We start from the raw sequence: 20487 nt of genomic DNA, 5'->3' as shown, positions 1-20487 counted from the left end.
TGTGTGTGTGTGTGTGTGTGTGTGTGTGGCATAAAGCATCAGCTGAGGAGGAGAGAAGGGGGCAGGGAGGGAGAAACGAAGCAATTGCGTGTACAGGAGAAGAGGACAGCATCCTTGCTGGCTGTGGGGGTGTGCGTAGGCCCGTGTGCGTATGTGTGTGCGTCCTTTTGTGTGCGTGTTGCGTAATAGAGCCATTCTGTGGGTCCACGGATGATTACGCCACAGCATAGCGGTCACAGTGACGAGGCAGGAGGAGGAGATGCGAGGTTGGATGCTTCAGTTCTGTTCTGCTTTTACCCTTGAAAGTAGCAGCTTGTTTTTTGTTTTTTTTTTTTTTCATTATTATTGAATCTTAGATGTTGCTGTTTTGGTTTTCACAGTGAGCAGATGTTAGTTCTGCCTTTTTTTGGGTACATTTCCCGGTTCTGCTGCAGCCGCGCTTCGGTCGTCTCGCTCTCTTTTCTGCTGACGGAGGAGCGACTCCGTCCGCCTGCACCCGTCAGAGCTGAGCATCACTTTGTCTCCTCCCTTGTCATGGATGCAGGAGCTGGAGAGCAGCGTGGAAGGTTGGACCGATGACCTCACTTCCTTGTTCCTGCTGAGGGATTCCTTRGAGGGCGTGGTCAGTGGCGATGACATCACGGCCTTACAGGAACGCCTCCAGCTGCTGCAGCGCCAGTGGGAGGAGGTTTGTCACCAGGTAGATTAACACAATGAAGGTGTTTGAGTTTTTTTTCCTATTCAGTTCTTAAGGAGTTTATTCTGAAACATTATATTTACTTAAAATTTTATATTTTTAATAACTTAAAATATTTTTTTCTAATTTAGCTTCCTCCTGTTTGTTTTCAGGAATAGCTGCACAGAAAAACTGTGTCTTAACGAAAAAATAAACGATTTTCCCTTTACGTTTTCAAATTTTTCTAATTATCTATTCATCCCTTATTCAATTTGTGTTCATCCTTTTCCTTTGACCTTCTCTTTAATCTTATCACCTTCCCACCTTGTTTCCTCACCTGTGCCCTCAGCTGTCGTTGCGGCGGCAGCAGGTGAGTGAAAAGCTGAACGAGTGGGCCGTTTTCAACGAGAAGAACAAGGAGCTGTGCGAGTGGCTCACGCAGATGGAGAGCAAAGTCTCCCAGAATGGAGATGTCAGCATCGAGGAGATGATTAAAAAGCTGCGCAAGGTCATTTCAGCAAACAGCCTTCACCGAAAGTTGACCACAAAGTCTCGAGAGGTTTTATCACACTCGTGTGCTTTTTATTTTTATTTTTTATCAGGACTACCAAGAGGAGATCAGTGTCGCCCAGGAAAACAAGCAGCAGCTGCAGGTGATGGGTGAGCGTCTGGCCAGGGCCAGCCAAGACAGCAAGGCGGCTGAGATTCAGCACAAGCTCAGCAAAGTCAGCGAGCGCTGGCAACACCTGCTGGACCTGATCGCAGCCAGGTGGGTTTGAAGGACTCCTGAGACCCCTTTTAAACCTAGAAAAAGAGGGCAGAGCTTTGCTTGCCTCCCTGACAGTGGCTGCAATTTTAAGGCAAACTGGAAACCTAAGCAGAAAACTAATCTGCAAAAAGAACTGATTGATATGTGGTCAGGAAGTGATCTCTCACAGCTATTAATGCTCTTGGGGGCCGATTTAGCAACAATTAGCATGTGTAAAAAGACTAGCAAACTTAATAGTGCACGCAAAGCTGATTTATAATGGTGCACAGTAAAAACTGCTTCTGTCAGATGAGTCAAATAGCAGCTGCACACACCACATTAGCACCTGTTATTATTTGTTCTCTTAGTAAATCCCACAACACACCCACATTCAGCACAGACTGTTTTTTAATCTGGGCAGCAAATTCGTACTGGTTATCTGGGATCTTGATAAATCCGCTCCTGTAGCTTTAGTGCCTGGTTTTGTTTTTTTTCGGCTCTGTGAGGCCGAACATTTAAGGCACGTCTTGGCCTCGCTCTGTAACAAAAGGAAGATTTTTCTTTCCCACGATGCAGCTGAGGCATTTCCTGAGTTTCTCGTCGGTGTCAGTGGGACATCTCACTCTGAGCGGAGATAGTTCTTCATTTCTTCTCAGCTGCCTCCCTTTGTTCTGAATGCACAGACGTTTGGAGTTAGAGCCAATTGATCGTTTGTGAGTTTTTTTTTTTTTTAATTTGTTCTGCCTTTTTGGGGAATAAACTCCGCCTCCGGTTCTGCAAAGTGACCTGACCTAAAGTTTGACTCCCAGCTGCCCTCCTCGGCTGTCCTCCGGCTGTTATGCTCTGGAGGAGGAAAGAAAAGGGTGGGGGGCTGTTTCTGACCTCACACAGGCAGCTGCACCTTCTTTGTCCTTTATTTCCTCCACATTCACAAAAAAAAAGAAAAGGAAAATCAGTTGTTGCTATGATTTATAGCTTTCTTTTCCTCTTTGTGGACAAGTTGATTCATTGAATTTACCTTTTTTTTATAATAATTTGACTTTATTAAATCCTCATGAAAGAATATGTTACTAGAAAGCATTAACTTTGTGTCTGCGCGTGTTGTTGTTCTCCCTCCACTCCCTCGGTGTGTATTTACTGTCTGATACTCTGACACAGATCAGCTCTGCAGCACATGCCTCTGACTGTACGGCTCGTTTTAGAAGACGCCACATTTGTCACTCTCACACGCACACACATGCGCGCCTGTTTGGGCCTTTCTTTTTTTAAACTCTGGAGAGCAGCCGTTGATAAGTCAGAGTTTTTCCACCCCGCCTCCACCTGCCGACCCCCTCCACCCTCCGCGCACAGACTTTAGAGAAAGTTTCACGCGGAGCAGACGTGTGTTTGGATTCGACACGCTTCCCGACTCTGCCGTCGTCTCGTGGGATTCCACAACTCCATGGTTTTGGATTTAGAAACGGACGATATGGCAGAGTGTTCGAGTGAGGAAGAGGAGGATCTGCCAGACTGTGACTGTGATGTCAACAGGCAGGAGGATTTTTGAGATTTTATGCTGTAGAGGAAAAAAAATCATCTCTCAACCCTAACTATGCAAGGCCACTTTTCATGTTGTCCTTCTGTTTATTACTTTGTGTCTTGTTGCACTGTGTGCTGCAGGGTCAGAAGAATTATTTTTTGCTTGTCAGGCAGTTTCTTTTTAAGCAAATCTTTCTTCGTGGTCTCGTGATGGTGACTGGCATGTGGTCAGAATAATCTCCCATTGCTTTTTTTTTAAACAAACAAGTGTCTACTTCCAGCACATTAAGAAACGAGTGGAGGAACTCCGACTTTACAGATCTACAGGGATCTTTGTCATTTATCAGAGTTGTTTTGTGTTTTGACTCTTAACTTTCTGAACGTTTTTTTGTTTTGGTTTTTTCAGGGTGAAAAAGTTGCGGGAGACCCTGGTGGCGGTGCAGCAGCTGGACAAGAACATGAGCAGCCTGCGTTCCTGGCTGTCCCACATCGAGACCGAGCTCTCCAGGCCCATCGTCTACGACACCTGCAACAGCCAGGAGATCCAGAGAAAACTCCACCACCAACAGGTGAGTCGTCTCACAGAAACGATGGATCTTTTCACACACTTTAACAAAAATAATCACCTTTTTATCTGAGGCGGTTTGCAGAAATTCATCATTAAAGGGATCCGTGATTAGTTGTAACATTAGACTTTAATTGATAAACATTTATTTTAACTGTAAAATACAGACTGTAAAAATACTGTAGGCTGTTTAGTTTTGTAAATTTTTAAAAATATATTTTAACACGGATGGAGCCATTTTATTTACACACAAAGCATTCTGGGTAAATGATGACGTGGATAGGTCGTCGGTGTGAGCGAGCTATATCCACCCTGAAGGTTAATCTTGGACAATATCTGATGATCGACTCTTTTAAATGAAACCAGAGAGCGTTGACAGAGAGGAGAAGGTAGAAATGACTCAGCCTGGAACTGAAAATATGGATGGAGGACAACAGAGCTGCTTCATGGAAGAAGAACCTCAGCTTAGCCTGTTAGCTTTAGTGCAGACGCTATGTTGCCTTATCTGTATTAGCTCGACGCTAGCTCAACAAACAAGCTAAACTGAGGCTGAGTGATTTTTGCGTTCCCCTCTCTGTCATGTGGATGGAGGACCTCAGTGATGAGAGGAGAATGTGTAGCGCTGAGCTAATACATATATATGTTGATAGCATTGGGGCTAACGCTAAAGCTAACAGGCTAAGCTGGGGTTCTTCTTCCATGAAGCAGCTCTGTTGTCCTAAATCCATATTTTCAGTTACAGGCTGAGTCATTTCTACCTTCTCCTCTTTGTCAACGCTCTCTGGTTTCATTTAAAAGAGTCGATCATCAGATATTGTCCAAGATTTACCTTCAGGGTGGATATAGCTCGCTAGCAGCCTTACACCGATGACCCATTCACGTCATCATTTACCCAGAATGCTTTGCGTGTAAATAAAATGGCCCCGTCCGTGTAATATATTTTTAAACTTTTAGTTTAAAAATAATAAAAACTGAACATCCTACAGTATTTTTACAGTCTTTATTTACAGATAAAATATATGTTAATCAAATAAAGTCTAATGTTACAACTAATCATGGATCCCTTTAAGTAGCAACGCTCAAACATCTGCATAAATAAATGAAAGAAAACGGGCAAATTTGTGTTTTAGATGTATTTTTAAATCCTAACTTGTGTCAGAAACTGAGCAGCACTCGTTGGCTTACAGTAGGTGTCATTTGAGTTCCTGCAGCCAAGATGCTGCTCTAAATCTGAACTTGTCCATCAGACCCCACTGACCTACTTCCTGTCCCGAGCAGAGCGAGACTGCAGCCAAGTTTAATGTAGCTTAGTGAGAAGGCAGACAATCTTTCTGTATTTGGTATCTCTTCTGGTTTAATGAGTGGAACTTTTCTTAACACTGGACCAGGGGTGTTAAACTCATTTTCACTGAAGGACACATGAGCGTTATGTTGGCGCTCAAAGAACCAGTCATAACTAACTTTGTTTCATGGTTAACCTCGTCTCGTTACGGCTGAGCACCGATAACAAAAACTGAGCTCTACCTGGTATTTCCTGCACAGAAACAGCTTTTTAACACGTTCTCTTATAAACACTGAAAGTACTTTGTGTACAACTGACTAAATGTGAAATAAATCATACAATAATACTGTTAAAAGTAAAAAGTAAAACCATTTCTGGTCACTTTTATCACTGGATCTAATTGCACTACTCCAACTATATTGTCTGCTCTGATTACTGTATTGAACTGGTGTTCATATGTTTTTATATATTTTATTGTATTTTTCCATTATCCTTTGTACTTTCTTTATTTGTTATATTTTAGACCTATTGCACCTTTACACCGAAGCAAATTCCTAGTCTGTGAATTCTGTTCATTGACAATGGTTATGAAACTAATTCTGATTCTGGTTGAATTGTAATAAGTAGCTGCCATCTTGAATTCTGAACTCTCCCACTTTCCAACAGGGAATTCCCACTAGAGGGGCATTCAAGTTTAAATTGATGACTTGTAAATGGGAGATTCCCACCTCCCAGTACAACTGGGCTGTTTCAACAGTAGCCAACTACTTTTAAATCCTGTGCATCTCCACCTAGTGGTAGGATGCCATTTCTTTCTGGGTAAAATATTCGACAAGCATTATGGGAGATGCAGTTTATGGTCAATGCTGTTTTTAGAGCAGCTGATGTTGAGACATTAATAAAGGGTTATTTAAATAGTTCAAAAGTTACTCAAAGCCAACAAGTATTATTGGCTTTTCACCTTTTTAGATTTGTTTATTTTGTTGCATTGAGTCATAAATGTAAAATTTACAACTGATTTTAAAGTCTATTTTACGTGTTCTGCAGGAGCTGCAGCGGGACATAGAGAAGCACAGCACAGGCGTGGCGTCGGTGTTGAACCTGTGTGAAGTGCTGCTGCACGACTGCGACGCCTGCTCCACCGAAACGGAGTGCGACTCCATCCAGCAGGCCACCAGAGGCCTGGACCGGCGCTGGAGGAACATCTGCGCCATGTCCATGGAGAGGAGGCTCAAGTTAGGATCTCCTAAACTCAAATTACTGCTCTGATAGAATCATTCAAACGACCAATCGGGTTTGGAAACATTCATTGCTTTTTTTCCCCCCCTGTGCAGGATTGAAGAGACGTGGAGGCTGTGGCAGAAGTTTCTGGATGATTACTCCAGGTTTGAGGAGTGGCTGAAGACCTCCGAAAAAACGGCAGCGCTGCCCAACTCCTCTGAAGTCCTGTACACCGTCGCGAAAGAGGAGCACAAGAAGTTTGAGGTGTGTATTTGAAACAGAGGTCTATAAAGTACTTGAAAAAAATAGCTAAGGAAAAGTAAAATTACAAGAACAAAAAAGGACTTTGGTAAAAATACATTTCACTGATGAGAAAACTACTCAAGTAAAAGTAATAAAACTGTTCACAAAAATTGGGAAAGTAAAAGTAGTTTTACACTCTCTAATAAATAAATTGTTGAATTTACTGAACCAAACTGGCTCCACTAAGCCAGTTTGAGTAAATTGAGCAATTTATGTATATTCTTTGCTCACTTTACTCAACTAGGCTCAGTGGAACCAGTTGACTTGACTTTGTTGAGTAAATTCAACACTTCATTTTTTTAGAGCGCAGAAACATCTTCTTTCATGATGAGTTATTAAAGGGCCAATATTATGTGTTTTTCAGGCATACATTTAAATACTATACCATAATAAAGTATCTATGTCACCTTTAGCTGTTATTAAAATGCTGTTTTTATGTTTAAATTAAAAATAAACTTATCTTCTCATCACTTCCTCTTCTAAACGCCCTGAAATTGGCCTCTGTCTCTTTAAGAACCATCTTCCGCTTCTGTCTCGCCCATTTCGGTGCAGGGGGGGGGGTATAACATTATAACATGATATAAAACTCAAAAAGTTGATTTAACATGACATTGCCTCTTTAACTACTATGTTTAATTTTGTAACAAGTTACTAGGTGTTAAATTTTAAAGTAAAAAAGTACAAATATCATTTTTAGCTTTAAAATGTAACAAAGTAAAAGTAAAAGTAGCTGTTTAAAAAAATGGTAAAATTACAAATCCTCAAAAAAATACGTAAGTTCTGTAATGAAGTAAATGTACTTAGTTACTGTACACCTCTGATTTCAAATTGTTTATTAAATTCTGCACACAAACTCGTCTGAATAGCCGTGTCAGTATTTTTAATTTCCTTATATCAAGGTCATGTTTTGGTACGAGCAAAGATAAAAACAAAAATCTAAAAAGGCTCCGGGACCTGAGGCAGAGGAGTGTCGTGTTTCTGTTCAGCTGCTGCGGTCCATCTCTCTGAACATTCCTGTTGGACCTTCATCAGGGCATTTCTTTCTTCATAACATGGAAACATGATCCAATTAAAAGCAGATTTTATTTTATTTTTTCACATTTTAAGGTTGAAAATGTAACCATTATAAAAGCAGATCTAAATGTTCATCAAGTTGTTTGTTTGGACACAGGCCTTCCAGCGTCAGGTGCAGGAATGTCTGACCCAGTTGGAACTCATCAACAAGCAGTACCGCCGTCTGGCCCGGGAGAACCGGACGGACGCGGCTTACCGTCTCAAAGAAATGGTGCATGATGGGAACAGGAGGTGGGATAACCTGCAGAAAAGAGTGGCCGCCATCCTGCGCAGACTGAAGGTAGGATCGTTTTTACGACGTTTCGTTTGGATCGAACGATTCCTCTCTAAAAACAAAACTCTTTGTTGGAACAGCACTTCATCAGTCAGAGGGAGGAGTTTGAGACGGCGCGGGACAGCATCCTGGTGTGGCTCACAGAGATGGACCTCCAGCTGACCAACATCGAGCATTTTTCTGAGTGTGACGTTCAGGCCAAAATAAAACAGCTCCGGGTCAGAGCAACTTGGACTTTTTCTTCTTTTATTGTGTCTTTGTGAATTATTAACCCTTTAAACCCCCCTTTTTTTAATGCGCAGGCCTTCCAGCAGGAGATCTACATGAACACGGCAAAGATAGAGCTGGTTTTCAGGCAGGGCGAAGCGCTGATCGAGAAGAGCGAACCTCTGGACGCCGCCATCATCGAGGAGGAGTTAGAGGAGCTGCAGAGATACTGTCAGGAGGTGTTCGGACGAGTGGACAGATACTACAAGAAGCTCACGCGGTTGCCCGTAAGAAAAGGATTTTAAACCGCTGTTTTCTAACCAAGAAGTGACAAACCATTGAGGAGGATTTTTCCGGTCTGTCTCTCCCAGCTGGCGGACGACGAGCTCGATGGTTCAGACAGAGAGCTGGACGTGGAGGAAGGGGGAGACCTCGCTGAGATGCAGTGGGGGGAGTCGGCCTCGCCTCGGACATCCAGCCGCCCACCCTCAGGCGCGGCGGCCATCATTCGGGCCGAGCGCTCGGGTCGAGACACCCCGGCCAGCGTGGACTCCATCCCCTTAGAGTGGGACCACGACTACGACCTGAGCAGAGACCTGGAGAGTCCTGGAGGGCGAGGGGAGCGGAGCCGAGGCCAGGAGGAGGAGGATGAGTATCTGAGGACGTCTGCTACAGTGCTGTCAGGTTGGTCTCACTTCATCCATCCACTGATTGGAGTTGTCTGGATCCATAATAATTTCTAATTTATGCTGTTTTGTAAAACTTTATGTTCATTTAGATTTTTCTCCAAGAACTGTATCCAATATCTGATTTTTATTTAATAAAATTTCTGATCGAACTGTAAAGATTAATTCTACAGTAAAGGAATCTCCTGTAAATCACTTTTTTCCTGTAATATTTAACATTTGGTTAGTAAAAATCTTAAAGGGATCCATGATTAGTTGTAACATTAGACTTTGTTTGTTAAAAGTATATTTTAACTGTAAAATAAAGACTGTAAAAATACTATAGGATGTTTAGTTTTTATCATTTTTAAACTAAAAGTTTAAAAACATATTACACGGATGGGGCCATTTTGTTTACACGCAAAGCATTYTGGGKAAATKATGAYRTCAACTAGGTCMTCGGTGCGAGGCTGCTAGCGAGCTATATCCACCCTGAAGGTTAATCTTGGACAATATCTGATGATCGACTCTTTTAAATGAAACCAGAGAGCGTTGACAGAGAGGAGAAGGTAGAAATGACTCAGCCTGKAACTGAAAATATGGATGGAGGACAACAGAGCTGCTTCATGGAAGAAGAACCCCAGCTTAGCCTTTTAGCTTTAGCATTAGCCCTGACACTATCACCATATATATGTATTAGCTCAGCGCTACACATTCTCCTCTCATCACTGAGGTCCTCCATCCACATGACAGAGAGGGGAACACAAAACTGATTCAGCTGCAACTGAAAATATGGATGGAGGACCTCAGTTTAGCTTGTTAGTTTGTTGAGCTAGCGCTGAGCTAATACATATAAGGCAATATAGCGTTTGCTAGGGTGGATGTTGTATTGGGGGAGCATATAGTGAACGTCATTATTTACCAAGAATGCTTTGCGGTGAAATGATATGGCACAGTCCGTGTGACAATGTAAATTTTTAAAATTCCTTAAAACTGATTAGCATTTTTACAATCTATGTTTTACAGTTGAAGTAAATATTGATCAAATAATGTCTAACTCTATAACTGGGTCCCATTTAACACCAATAAGTGCATAATTCTTTTAAGGGTAGTTACTTTACTGACACCTTTTGTTGAATTATATTTTTGTCTTTTATTATAGTTACAACAAAGGCAAAGTTGGTGTCCTTTTAGCTTGAGCCTTTTGAGAAAACTAACAGAAATCTGAATTGAGAGACAGAAGTAAAGATCCAGATCTGTGTCAGCTGACCCTGTCATCTTACTGAGGACTGCAGTAGAAAAAGTTCTTGTTGTGTCTTTCTTCCCACCCAGATGTAGTTATCCCAGAGAGCCCAGAGGCCTATATAAAACTGACTGAGAACACTTTGAAATCCTCCTCTGGTATGAAAAGGCTTGAGTTAGTGGAGCATGTCATCATCTTTTTTTTTTTAACACTCACTTTGAGTTCTCACTCACACTGGATGCTTCACCGTTTAACAGAACCTTTTATAGCTGCATGTAAAGGTGACGATATAAAGAACCAGTGTCATTTGTTTCATTGCTAATAACGTCAGTGTGGAAAAATTATTTTTATCTTCCTGTTACCATCGTTGCACTAACGCATGGCGATTGTTTTATATCAACAGCATGCAAACTGAAGCTCCCAGTAAAAACTGTATCCTGTGTTCACCTAAAGCCGTTTGTGGGTTTTGTGGTCCAGGTGAGCCGGGTCAACTGGAGGCCAGTCTGAGGCAGCTGGATCAGGCTCTGGACGCAGGGCGCTTCCACCTCCAGCAGAGAGAGGCCGCCGCCGCCGCCAACCGCTCCAGCCCCGACGTCGACTCCACCTACATGGGCTACGTGCGTTTTCTATCTACTTTACTTTAGGGCTAACTTTAACCACTGAGATCAATTTTTTCTTCCATATTTTTTGTGTTTCCTTCTGCGATTTTAAGCTTTTTATGCTTTTTTTCAGCTGTTTTCTACGACAGAGTATTAGGGCCACACAACGAGATTTTTATTTATTACACGAATAAAGTCATAATATTATAACATTAAAGGCGTATAAAAATAAAGTCATAATATTACGAGAATAAAGTCATAATATTACAACATTAAAGGCGTATAAAAATAAAGTCATAATATTACAAGAATAAAGTCATAATACATTAAAGGCGTATAAAATAAAGTCATAATATTACGAGATAAAAGTCATAATATTGTCTTTACACAGAAAAGCATGCAGTTACTGCATTAAAATGAGGATTGTTGAGCAACTTGTCAAGTTGTTCTTTAGTATTGCTATAAATAAATAGTTAATCTTTTAGCACATTTGCATCAAATTATCAGTAGCAGGACTTGGAAATTGTGCAAACGACTATAAACTGAAGCTGTACTGTAATTAATGGATGCATTGACAGATTTAGTCGTCACATAGCTAATATGGATGAAAGCATATTAATCTAACAGTGATGAGTCATCATGGACTACTTTATAAACACAGACACATGCCTGTACAGCAGGTGAGAGGAAAATGAGGAACGGGAAATAGACACGCCATGATTATGACTTTTTTCCCTTGTAATATTATGACTTTATTCTCATAAAATTAATACTTTAATCTCGTAATGATAATAAAAAATCTCATTGTGTGGCCCTAATACTCGGTCGTAGTTTTATGCTAATTTCAGCTGGTTTTTTTTTTGTGTTTTAGCTACTTTTTAGCTAATTTGAGCTTTTGATATCAGCCTTTCTTCTGCTTGAATGTGCTTTTTCTGTTTATTTGTGCCAATTCTAGCTACTTCAACTAAATTCTTTTAGCTATTTTAGGCCAGTTTCAGCTTTTTACTCAGCAAAATGCAAATTTTCTAGTTGTCTTTTTTTTTGTGAAAACCAATAAGCACATGACCTGCCTGATCCTCACAGATGCGTCTGATGGGAGACTGTCGCGGCAGCATCGACGCAGCAAAGAGAGCGGAGGAAGAGCTGACCGAAGACGAGGACGACATGACGGGACTCGGCAACCCCGCCGGCACAGACGCGCAGAACGCAGGTGAGTCACACACACAAACACGCACGCGCAGGTTATTCTCACCACCACAGGCTTCACCTCTCTACTCTCTTTTCCGCACCTTTAGGTGTGATTGAGCGCTGGGAGCTGGTGCAGGCTCAGTCTCTCAGTGAGAAACACAGGCACAAACAGAACCTGCAGCAGTGGCAGCAGCTGATCTCAGACCTGCAGACCACGAGGGCGTGGCTGGGCCAGTCGGAGGCGGAGCTGAGCCGAGCGCGAGGGCTGGACGTCAGCACCAACATCCACAGCATCCAGCAGAGGATCAAGAAGCTCAAGGTTTGTTTGGTGGTTTTCGCTTTTTCCTTATCAGTTCTGTACATGAATACATAATTTGTACCTACTGTTAAAGGTCAGCGCTAAATGTTAGCAAGTTTGTGCTTCAGGCTACCGGAACACAAACATGTCAGTCTCTGGTTCAACCTTTTCATTAGCTATTCAACTCACTGCTGCTTTGGAAAAATTTCACATTTATGATAAATATCAGTCTGGGTTTAGGAAGAAGCATTCTACAGAGACAGCATTGTTGAGGGTTTCAAATGATCTGCTAATGTCGCGAGGTTGGTGATAGTTCAGTTTTAGTATTACTTGACCTCAGTTCTTCATTTGATACCGTAGATCACCATATCTCATTAGACAGGTTAAGAAACTGGATGGGTTTATCTGGTTCAGTATTAGTGGTTTTCATCATAATTTAGTGAAAGACGTTTTACAGTGACGATTGTTTCTGATTCATCTCCTGTAACTTGTGGAGTTCCACAGGGATCAGTTTTGGGGCCTTTGTTGTTTTCTTTATACATGCTTCCCTTGGATCTGATCATTGAAAGTTTTAACATTCCTTATCATTTATTTGCTGACATTCAACTTCACTTCTCATTTAAGGCAAATGACTTTTGTTCTCTACATAAGCTCATTACTTCCTTGGATGCTGTAAGGAACTGGTTAGGTTTTTGAAAATGACATTGATTGGGAGGTGACTTCTCCAAAAAGATATTTTTTCTAACGACGTGCAGCTGTGATGTTTGTGTACAAGCTAATGTGTCAGAATGGTATATATTTATACTTCTCATCCAACCACAATTAAATTCACTCTATCCAGGAGACGCAATTTATCAGGATAGTATTTTTTTAAGTGAAAACAACTCGGAATAAAATAGGAGTAACGACTTTCTACTTCTTACCTTTTTTTTAAAATGTAGTGAGTAGAAAGTACAGATAGTTGTGTAAAAATGTAATGAGTAAAAATAAAAAGTATGCTGAAAAATAATTACTCAAGTAAAGTGTAGATAACCAAAATTTCTACTTAAGTACAATGAAGTATTTGTACTTAGTTACTTTACAACTCTTATACTAGTGCAAAATATCTACTGTCTACAATGATTATTTCTCCCACACGTTAGCGCCTCATCCGTTCTCAGCTTCTGTTATCTAGTAGCACCCTAACCTCGGCTCAGCACCTCTGTAAACACACCCGGCTGCAAATAACCTGACATCTCCTCCGATCAGGAGCTGCAGAGGGGAATGGAAGCTCACAAGTCCGAGGTCCTCTCCATAAACCTGAGCAGCGCGGACTTCCTCCAATCGGAGCCCGACTCTGAGGAGGCCTGGGAGCTGCGGGACCGGCTGAAGGAGATGAACTCGCGCTGGGATCGACTGGGCGTCTCGCTGGAGGACTGGCGAGAGGAGCTGCAGAGGGCGCTGATGCAGTGCCAGGTACTGGATGTTGTGTACACACTTTGACACACAGGCTGCAGCACGACTGGTGGGTTTTCACCACTTGTTTGTGTATGAAAGCCTCTCATGGCTTAAAACTGTCACTTTTCAATGGTAAACGCATCATCTTAAAGGGTTCCATGATTAGTTGTAACATTAGACTTTATTTATAAACATATATTTTAACTGTAAAAATACTGTAGGATGTTCAGTTTTTATAATCTTTAAACTAAAAGTTTAAAAATATATTTTAACATGGATGGAGTCATTTAATTTACACGCAAAGCATTCTGGGTAAATGATGACGTGGATAGGTCCTCGGTGTGAGTGACCTATATCCACCCTGAAGGTTAATCTTGGACAATATCTGATGATCGACTCTTTTAAATGAAACCAGAGGTTGATAGAGGAGAAGGTAGAAATGACTCAGCCTGTAACTGAAAATATGGATGGAGGACAACAGAGCTGCTTCATGGAAGAAGAACCTCAGCTTAGCCTGTTAGCCTTTGTGCTAGCGCTGACACTATATTGCCTTTTATGTATTAGCTCAGTGCTAGCGCAACAGACAAGCTAAACAGGTCCTCCATCCATATTTTCAGTTACAGCCTGAGTCATTTTTGCGTTCCTCTCTCTGTCATGTGGATGGAGGACCTCAGTAATGGGAGGAGAATGTGTAGCGCTGAGCTAATACATGTATATATATGGTGATAGCGTCGGGGTTAACGCTAAAGCTAACAGGCTAAACTGAGGTCCTCCATCCATATTTTCAGTTCCAGGCTGAGTCATTTCTACCTTCTCCTCTCTGTCAACGCTCTCTGGTTTCATTTAAGAGTCGATCATCAGATATTGTCCAAGATTAACCTTCAGGGTGGATATAACTCGCTAGCAGCCTCGCACCGAGGACCTATCCACGTTATCATTTACCCAGAATGCTTTGCGTGTAAATAAAATGACTCGGTCCTTGCAATGTATTTTTAAAAATTTACAAAACTTAACAGCCTACAGTATTTTTACAGTCTTTATTTTACAGTTAAAATAAATGTTTATCAAATAAAGTCTAATGTTACAACTAATCATGGATCCCTTTAATGATGACTTTTCTTTCCAGGAGTTTCATGAGCTGAGCCACGGTCTGCTGCTGTGGTTGGAGAACATCGACCGCAGGAGGAACGAGGTGGTGCCCGTCCCTCTGAAAGCCGACCGGGAAACGCTACGAGCTCATCACAGAACACTGACGGTATGTTTGCATCGCCTCATTTCCTCTGGATGAATCAGACGGTGAGCTTCTTCAGCGGTTTTTGAAGTGCAGCAGCTTTGAGGTCTTTCCTCTCCGTTCGTCCTCCTGCAGCAAATCAAATGCGAGCTGCTGGACTCGCAGCAGAAAGCCTCGTCCCTGCAGGAGCTGTCGGCACAGCTGCTGGTCAGCACCAAACCTTCGGGCCTGCGCTCGCCGGAGCAGACGTGGGCTCAGAGCAGCCAGTGCCTGGAGGCCCGCGAGAAGGTCCACGTGATCTGGAACAGGCTGAAGCTTCTTCAGAGGGAGGTTGGCTCAGACCTGGAGGGGCTGGAGATGAGACTGGAAGCCCTGGACAGGCCTCAGCAGGTCCGGTGGACGCCAGCTTGTTTATGTTGTACCTTTCCTTTTGTTTCTGACCCTTAAAGCTCTTGTTCTGTTTGCAGGGTTGCCTATCAGGATTAACAGGAAAACTAGAAATCTGCGGATCCACAAGTCCTGAAACAGAGAAGACCGTCCAAAACCGCAAACAATCGGTAAAGTTATTAATCTTGATAATCAGGCGGAAAATAACACCTTCCTAATCATTTCTTTTCCCCCAAATGAGACATGTAGTAGTTATTACCACTCCTTTATTTTATGAATACATTATTTTTCACTTTGCAGTTGTTCTGCTAACATGTAGAGAAGAATCTGTTGCTGCACCCCTCCTACCTGCCTTTTTATGAAATGTTTTGTTGCCCCCCTACTGTGGAGCTAAATTGAGGCCATAAAGTTTGTTCAAAAAATTTTTTTAACTAAAAGAAAAAAAATGTAAAACCAAAATCAAATTATTTGAACTAAAAATTAATTTTGAAATTTAAAAAAAAATGATGACATTGGAAAAAAAATGACACAATGGCCTGTCATACTTTGTTAATTATATGACCCAGCCATACTTTTTAATTATATCATACAACGGCCTGACATAATTTTAGATTATATGGCACAAGGGCCTGCCAACCTTCATAAATTATATGATATAATGGCCTGCCATACTTCATTAATTACATAATACAACAACCTGACATATTTTTTAGACTATATGGCACAATGTTATATTTTCTAATCTCTTTCAATCTTTCCAATTATATTTCCTCTTTTTCTCTCTCTCTCTCTTTTCCTCTTTCTCCGAAAAAAACAAGTCAGTGATGATGAAGAAATTAAGAAACTAATATTAATATTCAGTTATTTTTCTACTGAGGTGACAAAATAAGTCTTTATGGCACAATGGCCTGCCAAACTTCATAAATTATATGATATAATGGCCTGCCAAACTTCATTAATTACATAATACGACCGGATAAATTTTGTGTATTGTATTGTATGACATAAAGGCCTGCCATACTTGTTAATTATATGATGCAACGGCAAGTCATACCTCGTTAACTATGTGATGCAATGACCTGCTATATTTTCAAGTTATGTGACACAGTGGTCTGCCATACTTCATTGATCATATGATACAAAGACCTGCTAAACAACAAAATGCCTTACATATACATAATATAAGTAAATTAGAACTTTATCAGAATAATTTTTTTGTTGCAAAAAATGTTTTAAACCTTTTTATTCCAGTTCCAAAATTTTTCTTTTTGTTTAAATTTTTTTAACAAACTTTATGGCCCCACGTTAGCCCCATACTCCACCACATTTGACTAACAAGAAAACCTGGCTTCGTTTTTAGAGTACAGTTTGTTGAAAGGTGTTTTTAATTTAAATAAGGTTTAAACGTCTTTAAATGAATCTGAAGATGAGAAGCCAGATTTCTTGGTTCAGAAATTCAGTCACCCTCATGGATTATGTTGCTGCTCTGATGATTATTGCTTTAGCGAATGTTACGGCTCTCTCTTTATGTTATTATTAGTTTTTTTTTTCTCTCTCATCTTTGAGGCTTTGCCTTTATTTGCCTTTGACTGAAACATTTTTTTTCTTTCTTTTACCCCTCCCTGCTCATTGCGTGGTACAGCCCCGAGCCAAAAGTAGTCAGGCCCACCCAGGACCCCCTGAGAGCGGCTCGCGCCACAGGTACCTCACTCCTGGTCTCCAGAAACTTGGGATGATGATGGAACCAAACATAGAAACATGTCTAACACACAATCACATTCATTGATTATTTGGAGTTGTTAAATGATTTGATTTTGCAGTTTTATTAGTTGAAGGTGTTCCATGATCTTCCTTCCTACTCTGGAGACCGTTTTGTTAAACTCGTCTGAATCAGGCGGTTCCTTTTCTCCTTTAAATGTTTCTTTTTCTCTCTGCTTTGCTGCTGTTTTGATTCGCTTGATGACTTATTGCCTTGCAACATTTGTTTCCCCTCACTTCTCTGAGCCTTGTAGTTCCCTCGTCAGCCACCAGATGGCACTAACTCCGCCTCCGAGCCTCCAGCTTGTTTTTCTCTCCCATGTTTCCTTCCTGTTTCATTCCCTTCATAGTTCTGCAGCAGGATGTGATGCTTTAACCCCTGTCGGGTTTCCTGCTACGTTAACTCCCACTCTGTCCTCCGTTTCCTCACCAAAACCTCTGACTACTTATGATTTATAACCTACACTCCTCCTTTTGTTATTTTTTAAATCGACAGGACTCAGCCTAAATTTCTCCAGCTCTGCTCTAAATATTTTTATTCCCACCTCGTAATGTCACATATTAGACTCTGGTATTTAAAACACGACACGTGCCTCCTCACGGCTCCTGTAAGGAGGAGGAAGAGGGAATGAAATTCGGCGGCGGGGGCCAAGTAGCTGGAGGGGACGTGAGCGTTTGACCCTCCCGCAGCCTCAGCGAGGATGAGTCGCAGGAAGAGAACATTATGTTCCTCCCCCTTTGAACTTGGCTCGAGCTCTGGAACTCTCCAGAGGTTTTTTTTTTTTTCTGTTTGGAATGATACGTGGCATTGAACTCTCACATATTCGGCTCAACAACCAGAGCGTCCACCCCCCCACCCTTCTCCAGAGACTCACTATCTATGAATGGCTGCGTTCAGATATGTGTTGTTTTTGTGTTCGTGCCCGTTCTGTGCAGGTGTCATCGCGCACCTTTGATCCTTCTCTTTGATTTGCTTCTGTTTTCTATTTAACATAACCTCAAACTATCAAATTATTTTCAGTTCATTCATTCAATTGTTTTTTTTTTTTTTTTTGGCTTGAAAATCTTCACTTTTGTTTGGGTCTTCCTGCAGCCGGAGCACATCACCAGGCGCCGCTGGCTGCGTTTCCTCCCGTTCTGAGCTTCCCGGCGGCGCCTCCTCCTCCTCCTCCTCCTCCTCAAAGCACCAGTCCTTCCTGCTTCGAGTCTTCAGGGCCGCGCTCCCCGTCCACTTGCTCCTCCTGCTCCTCATCGGCCTGGCCTGCCTGGTGCCCATGACGGAGGAGGACTACAGCTGCCACCACGCCAACAACTTCGCCCGCTCCTTCCACCCGATGCTGCGCTACACCAACGGACCTCCGCCCGTATGAGCCGCGGGGGGCGGGGAGACAGACTTCCTCTGACTCTGCGTTAACGTTGCACATCCTCTCTCACATTAACCCTTTAAAGAAACACTCACCGTAGACGGAGCTTCACCTCCTCCTCCTCAGTCCAAATATTTCTTGTTTTAACTTAAATGTGTATATTTTTAATGTTTCTGACAAAACGTGTGAAATGGCAAAAAAAAAACTATTTATAATATTTATGTTGGGAGCCAAAGTCAGCTGTGCTTTTCGTCCATGATATATCCAGTGCTGCTAGTATTATTTAATGTTCAATCAGCTAATGTGTTGTTAGCACTGATTAGGCTAAAGCCCCACCATGAGTGGATGGATGGATGGATGGATGGATGGATGGATGGATGGATGGATGGATGGATGGATGGATGGATGGATGGATGGATGGATGAGGATGGGGGGTATTGTTCCTGTAATCTTTAGAGTAGACTTGCAGTTTGAGTAGCAATCATTAACAGTCTCTGGGTGTGAAGAGTTTCATTCCAAAATGACACATTTGAAGATCTGCTCAGACAAAAAAAAGTGACTGAAATGACACAAAAACCCTTCTGAATGAGCTGTAGCTTTTTTATATATATATTTTAAAAAAAGCCTGCCTGAGTTTAAAATGAAGTGATGATAAAGAAAAGAAAACAACTGAACTCTTAGCACTGATAAAGGTACGGCACTAAAGCCCTCCGGACTTCCTTCCACTAAAGCCACGGCTTCGTTTTGTGTGTTTATTTTATTTTATTTTAATATTTAGTATTTAACTATTTAAAAAAGAAAAAAAGAAGCAAATTTGCTGTCAATCAACTGTTATGTATATTTTTGTTGAGAAAAAAAAAAGCCTCTGAAAAGGAGGCAGTTATTTTTTTAATCCTTCTGCTTTGAGCATGAAGCCAACCAATCACAGCTCGTGTTTTTAAGTGAACGTAGTGTGCTTTGTTAATAACCGCCTCATTATCCTGCGAATCACAGCGCTGGTAAAAACTATCTGTTCAAAAATTAAACAAATAAATAATAATGTTATTTATGTATGTACAGTTTGCTAATTCAGGAAGATTTACTCTCTTTTACAAATAAAACATGAAGTATTTAAGTTTGGGTGTTCTTGGAGGAATTTTTTATTTTTTTTGGGGGGCGGTGTAATAGAAAAACAGCACGGAACAAGAACTTGTGCTTTTGTTTACATGCACAGTAAACATTTGATAAGAGGTCCGGTTTGGCTGGATTTCTACTGAAGGGTCTGTTTCCCACACGGGGGGTCAACAGAACCTGAACTGACTAAACACTGTTTTTAGGACACGTTCTTTTGATTACATCATTATATAAGCATCACTTAGTCTTTGGGAAACAATGATTTATAAACTTTAAAGCATCAATTTCAAGGACTTTCCAGTACCAATTTCCTCAAATTAAAGAACCACGCGCAACAGCAATTACCTGCTGCTACCGCAGAATGTAACCAATAAACAGGTTTAATATGTAAAATTCAATGAAAAATTGAACATGACGTCAGTTTACTGAGTTATCTGCCAAAACAAATGTTTTTTTTTTCATAATTTATTTTTTAAAAGATGTTGAAAATCAGTCATGTGAATAGAGAATTTCAATCCCCCCAAAACATTCAAGGACTTTCAAGGACAAGTGTAATTTTTGGATGTTTTCACAAACTTTCCAGGGCCTTGAAGTAATTTTTTTTCAAATTCACAAACTTTCAAGGACCTGTGGGAACCCTGTAAAACAAAAAGTAAGTAAATTTGTGTTTGGTAAATCCTTTCTTTGCTTATACCGTTGGAAAGCCTGTTAAGTTCCCTTTTAATTGGTGCCACATTTGTAAGGAACATGCATTTGTGGGATGAGCGGTACAGCTGAGTGTGTGGGTTGCGCACCATGAAAAATTTGCCAAATCTTCCCTATCAAACAGCTTATTTTGTAGTTTGTTTTGAACTTCTATTCCGTCGTCACTGTTATATATAAGATGTGTATTGTACATTATCTAAAAAAAAAGTAATGTTAACAAAAAACCAAAATAACCTTTAGAGTTAAGCTGATTCAAGATGGCCGCCACAGCCAAATGATTTTAAAAATTACAAAAATGTGTCAGTTTTACAGATATTGGACTAAGATTTGTAGTGGTAGTAGCTGAGAGTTAATCTAAACCATGTGTCAAACTCAAGGATGGCGGGCCAAATCTGGCCCTCGTTAACATTTTGTCTGGTCCCAGAGGTAATACTCTAAATCAGGGGTGCCCAAACATTTTTCCTGAAAGGGCCAAAATAAAAATCAATCTGAGGGTGGTGGGCCAAATTCAATAATATAATACACGAAATGCAAATACTTCAAAAAAAGTTGTATTTTTTATGATTAAGCTAGCAGCCAGTGCGGTTGCCCACATTTTTTTGTTTGTGTTTTTTTTTTTCAGCCCATGGAC

General features: G+C 41.1%; 1 protein-coding gene across 5 annotated transcripts in view; it reads left to right on the top strand.

Moving 5' to 3' along the window:
* The window catches only part of syne1a (spectrin repeat containing, nuclear envelope 1a), a gene marked incomplete at its 5' end in the record, with an annotated part of 30007 nt that extends 11172 nt beyond the window's left edge, over window positions 1–18835 (top strand). For 2 of the 5 annotated variants that reach the window (XM_014011599.1, XM_014011597.1), the window contains 20 exon segments: window positions 543–700; window positions 1026–1184; window positions 1279–1445; window positions 3349–3511; window positions 5837–6024; window positions 6124–6274; window positions 7485–7667; window positions 7742–7879; window positions 7964–8155; window positions 8240–8552; window positions 9866–9934; window positions 10254–10393; window positions 11459–11585; window positions 11671–11882; window positions 13110–13316; window positions 14425–14553; window positions 14665–14919; window positions 14997–15086; window positions 16559–16617; window positions 17768–18835. In XM_014011599.1, coding sequence (XP_013867053.1) covers window positions 543–700; window positions 1026–1184; window positions 1279–1445; window positions 3349–3511; window positions 5837–6024; window positions 6124–6274; window positions 7485–7667; window positions 7742–7879; window positions 7964–8155; window positions 8240–8552; window positions 9866–9934; window positions 10254–10393; window positions 11459–11585; window positions 11671–11882; window positions 13110–13316; window positions 14425–14553; window positions 14665–14919; window positions 14997–15086; window positions 16559–16617; window positions 17768–18044 — 3377 coding nt within the window. 5 annotated transcript variants of the gene reach the window in all.
* Window positions 18836–20487: the final 1652 nt, after the last annotated feature.

This window comes from Austrofundulus limnaeus, unplaced genomic scaffold (assembly GCF_001266775.1).
Source record: "Austrofundulus limnaeus strain Quisiro unplaced genomic scaffold, Austrofundulus_limnaeus-1.0 Scaffold82, whole genome shotgun sequence".
NCBI classification, from domain to species: domain Eukaryota; kingdom Metazoa; phylum Chordata; class Actinopteri; order Cyprinodontiformes; family Rivulidae; genus Austrofundulus; species Austrofundulus limnaeus.
This window is presented reverse-complemented; position numbering and strand designations above follow the sequence as displayed.